A 2,354-nucleotide genomic window follows, 5' to 3' on the forward strand; every position below is an offset into this window, starting at 1 on the left:
AAAGAGGAAAAGGACCATCCAGATTGTTATCAGCACAAAGTTGAAAAGCATCTGTGATTGTATGGGGGGGGTGTTTGTGCCCATGGCACGGGTAACTTGCACATCTGTTTAGCACCATTAATGCTGAAAGGTACATACAGGTTTTGGAGCAAAGTATGCTGCCTTCCAAGCAGTGTCTTTTTCAGGGACGTCCCTGCTTATTTCAGCAAGACAATGCCAAGCCACATTCTGCACATGTTACAACAGCGTGGCTTCATAGTAAAAGAGTGCAGGTCCTAGACTGGCCTGCCTGCAGTCCAGACCTGTCTCCCATTGAAAATGTGTGGCGCATTATGACGTGCAAAATACGACCCTGGACTTTTGAGCAACTGAAGTCATACATCAAGCAAGAATGGGAAAGAATTCCTCAGTTCCCAAATGCTTATTAAGTGTTGTTAAAAGGGAAGGTGATGTAACACAGTGGTAAAACTACCCCTGTCCCAGCTCTTTTGGAACGTGTTGCAGGCATCAAATTCAAAATGAGTGAATATTTGCAAAAACAAAGTTGATCAGTTTGAACATTAAATATCTTGTCTTTGTGGTGTATTCAATTAAATATTGCAAAAAGGATTTGCAAGTCATTGTGTTCTGTTTTTATTTGCGTTTTACTAAATGTCCCAACTTCATTGGGTTAGGGTTTGTAGGTTATTAATTATGATTACTTTTGTGATACTGACAAAACATACTGTGGTGTCATGTTGTGAGTATCTTGCTGGAGTGAGATATTTCTACTTTCAGGCTCTGGATCTCACAGTGCAGCTCATGGAAATGGAAGAAAAGGTTCTTATCCAGACTGATGCAAAGTATGCGTTTGGAGCTCGGGGGAGGTAGGCAATAATGTAATTACTAAAGAGATTGTTTAAAAAAATCTATTCTGATTACAAAGCTACATCTTCAAACTTTTTTGGCTTGGTTGTATTGGCTTTGCGAGTTCTGTATTCGGCTTCTTGGATGTTCTGAACCCTGTTGTAAATACCAGGAGACATATGACAGTTCAGATTCCTTGTGTGTGATCCAGTGATAGATGTAACCTGAACTTAACTGAGTTGTTTCTTATTTCTAGTCTTGAACCTGTGGTTCCCCCTAATGCTCCGCTGTCCTTAGAAGTGGAATTGCTGGAAGCTACTGATGCTCCAGACCTGGAGCTACTGTCCCCTGCAGAAAAGATTGCTCTGGCCAGCCATAAGAGAGAGAGGGGCAATGTCCATTATCAGCGTGGGGACTACACCTTTGCTGTAAACTCATATAGCATTGCCCTGCAGATAACAGAGTCAAGTTCTAAAGGTGAGATGCAGGCCAGAGAATCAGAACACATTGTAAATTTTGTTTCAGTAAATTTAGTTTATCATTCAGCATTGAACTTAGTTGGAATCTAACAGGAGGGGGAACATGACAAAAAATAGTTGATGCCAAAATATGTTTTAGAAAGTTTTTAATTTAACATAAAACCATGAGGGGAGTTTTCCCCAAAATGTCTTGGCATGGTTTTAAAAAAATCTAATAGTGGCCTACTTTAAATAGTGATAGGCATTGAAAGCCCATGTACTGCTGTGTGATTTATATAATAAACTCTTCATTAAAGTTAAAGTTGCTGTTTGTCTATAACCTTTATCTTTTTATTTGTGTTTTCTTCTCCTGCAGTTGACATCAGTGCAGAGGAGGAGAACGAGCTGATGGATGTGAAAGTGAAATGTTTAAACAACATGGCTGCTTCTCAGCTGAAACTGGACCATTATGATGCAGCACTTAAATCTTGTGTCTTGGCACTGGCACACCAGCCAGATAACATCAAAGCGCTTTTCCGCATGGGCAAAGTACACATTGCTCTTGATCTGGCACTTTGTCTATGTTAGTCTTTGCTCTTTTATTTAACAGTTATGTGTCCTCACTTCAGGTGTTGGCCTTGCAAGGTGAATACCCAGAAGCCATTCAAACTTTGAAGAGGGCACTGAAGTTGGAACCAAGCAACAAGGTACTTTCGACCTCTTCCTGTTCATTTTCTTTGGTAAAATGCAGGTTTTAGTGTGGAGAAATTGCAATTTTTTGTTATGGCCAGTAGATGGTGGCATGGGGTAGACTATCACATCACTTAGTTTGTAGTGCAAGAGCTTGTATACTGCTGATTCATCATTTCAGGGATCTGGTTTCATGTTGTTGCTGTAAATAGGTTTGCTCTACAGTCTGGCCATATCTAACCCCTAGTCACTCTTCCTGTTGTCCTGCTTGTACAGTCGGGTATATGTGGTTCTTTGGCTACACAAGGCCATTGTGCAGAACTCAGCTCAGTGCGTGGGCTTTTTGGATCAGCTGTGAGA

General features: G+C 40.8%; 1 protein-coding gene across 4 annotated transcripts in view; it reads left to right on the top strand.

Moving 5' to 3' along the window:
* The window catches only part of fkbp8 (FKBP prolyl isomerase 8), a 10,744-nt gene that overhangs the window by 4,837 nt on the left and 3,553 nt on the right, over positions 1-2,354 (top strand). For all 4 annotated transcript variants that reach the window (XM_020622389.1, XM_020622392.1, XM_020622391.1 and 1 more), the window contains exons 4-7: positions 778-866; positions 1,103-1,323; positions 1,681-1,853; positions 1,934-2,011. In XM_020622389.1, the coding sequence (XP_020478045.1) occupies positions 778-866; positions 1,103-1,323; positions 1,681-1,853; positions 1,934-2,011 (561 nt within the window). The remainder of the gene's footprint in view (positions 1-777; positions 867-1,102; positions 1,324-1,680; positions 1,854-1,933; positions 2,012-2,354) is intronic.

This window comes from Monopterus albus, unplaced genomic scaffold (genome assembly GCF_001952655.1).
Source record: "Monopterus albus unplaced genomic scaffold, M_albus_1.0 scaffold279.1, whole genome shotgun sequence".
NCBI classification, from domain to species: domain Eukaryota; kingdom Metazoa; phylum Chordata; class Actinopteri; order Synbranchiformes; family Synbranchidae; genus Monopterus; species Monopterus albus.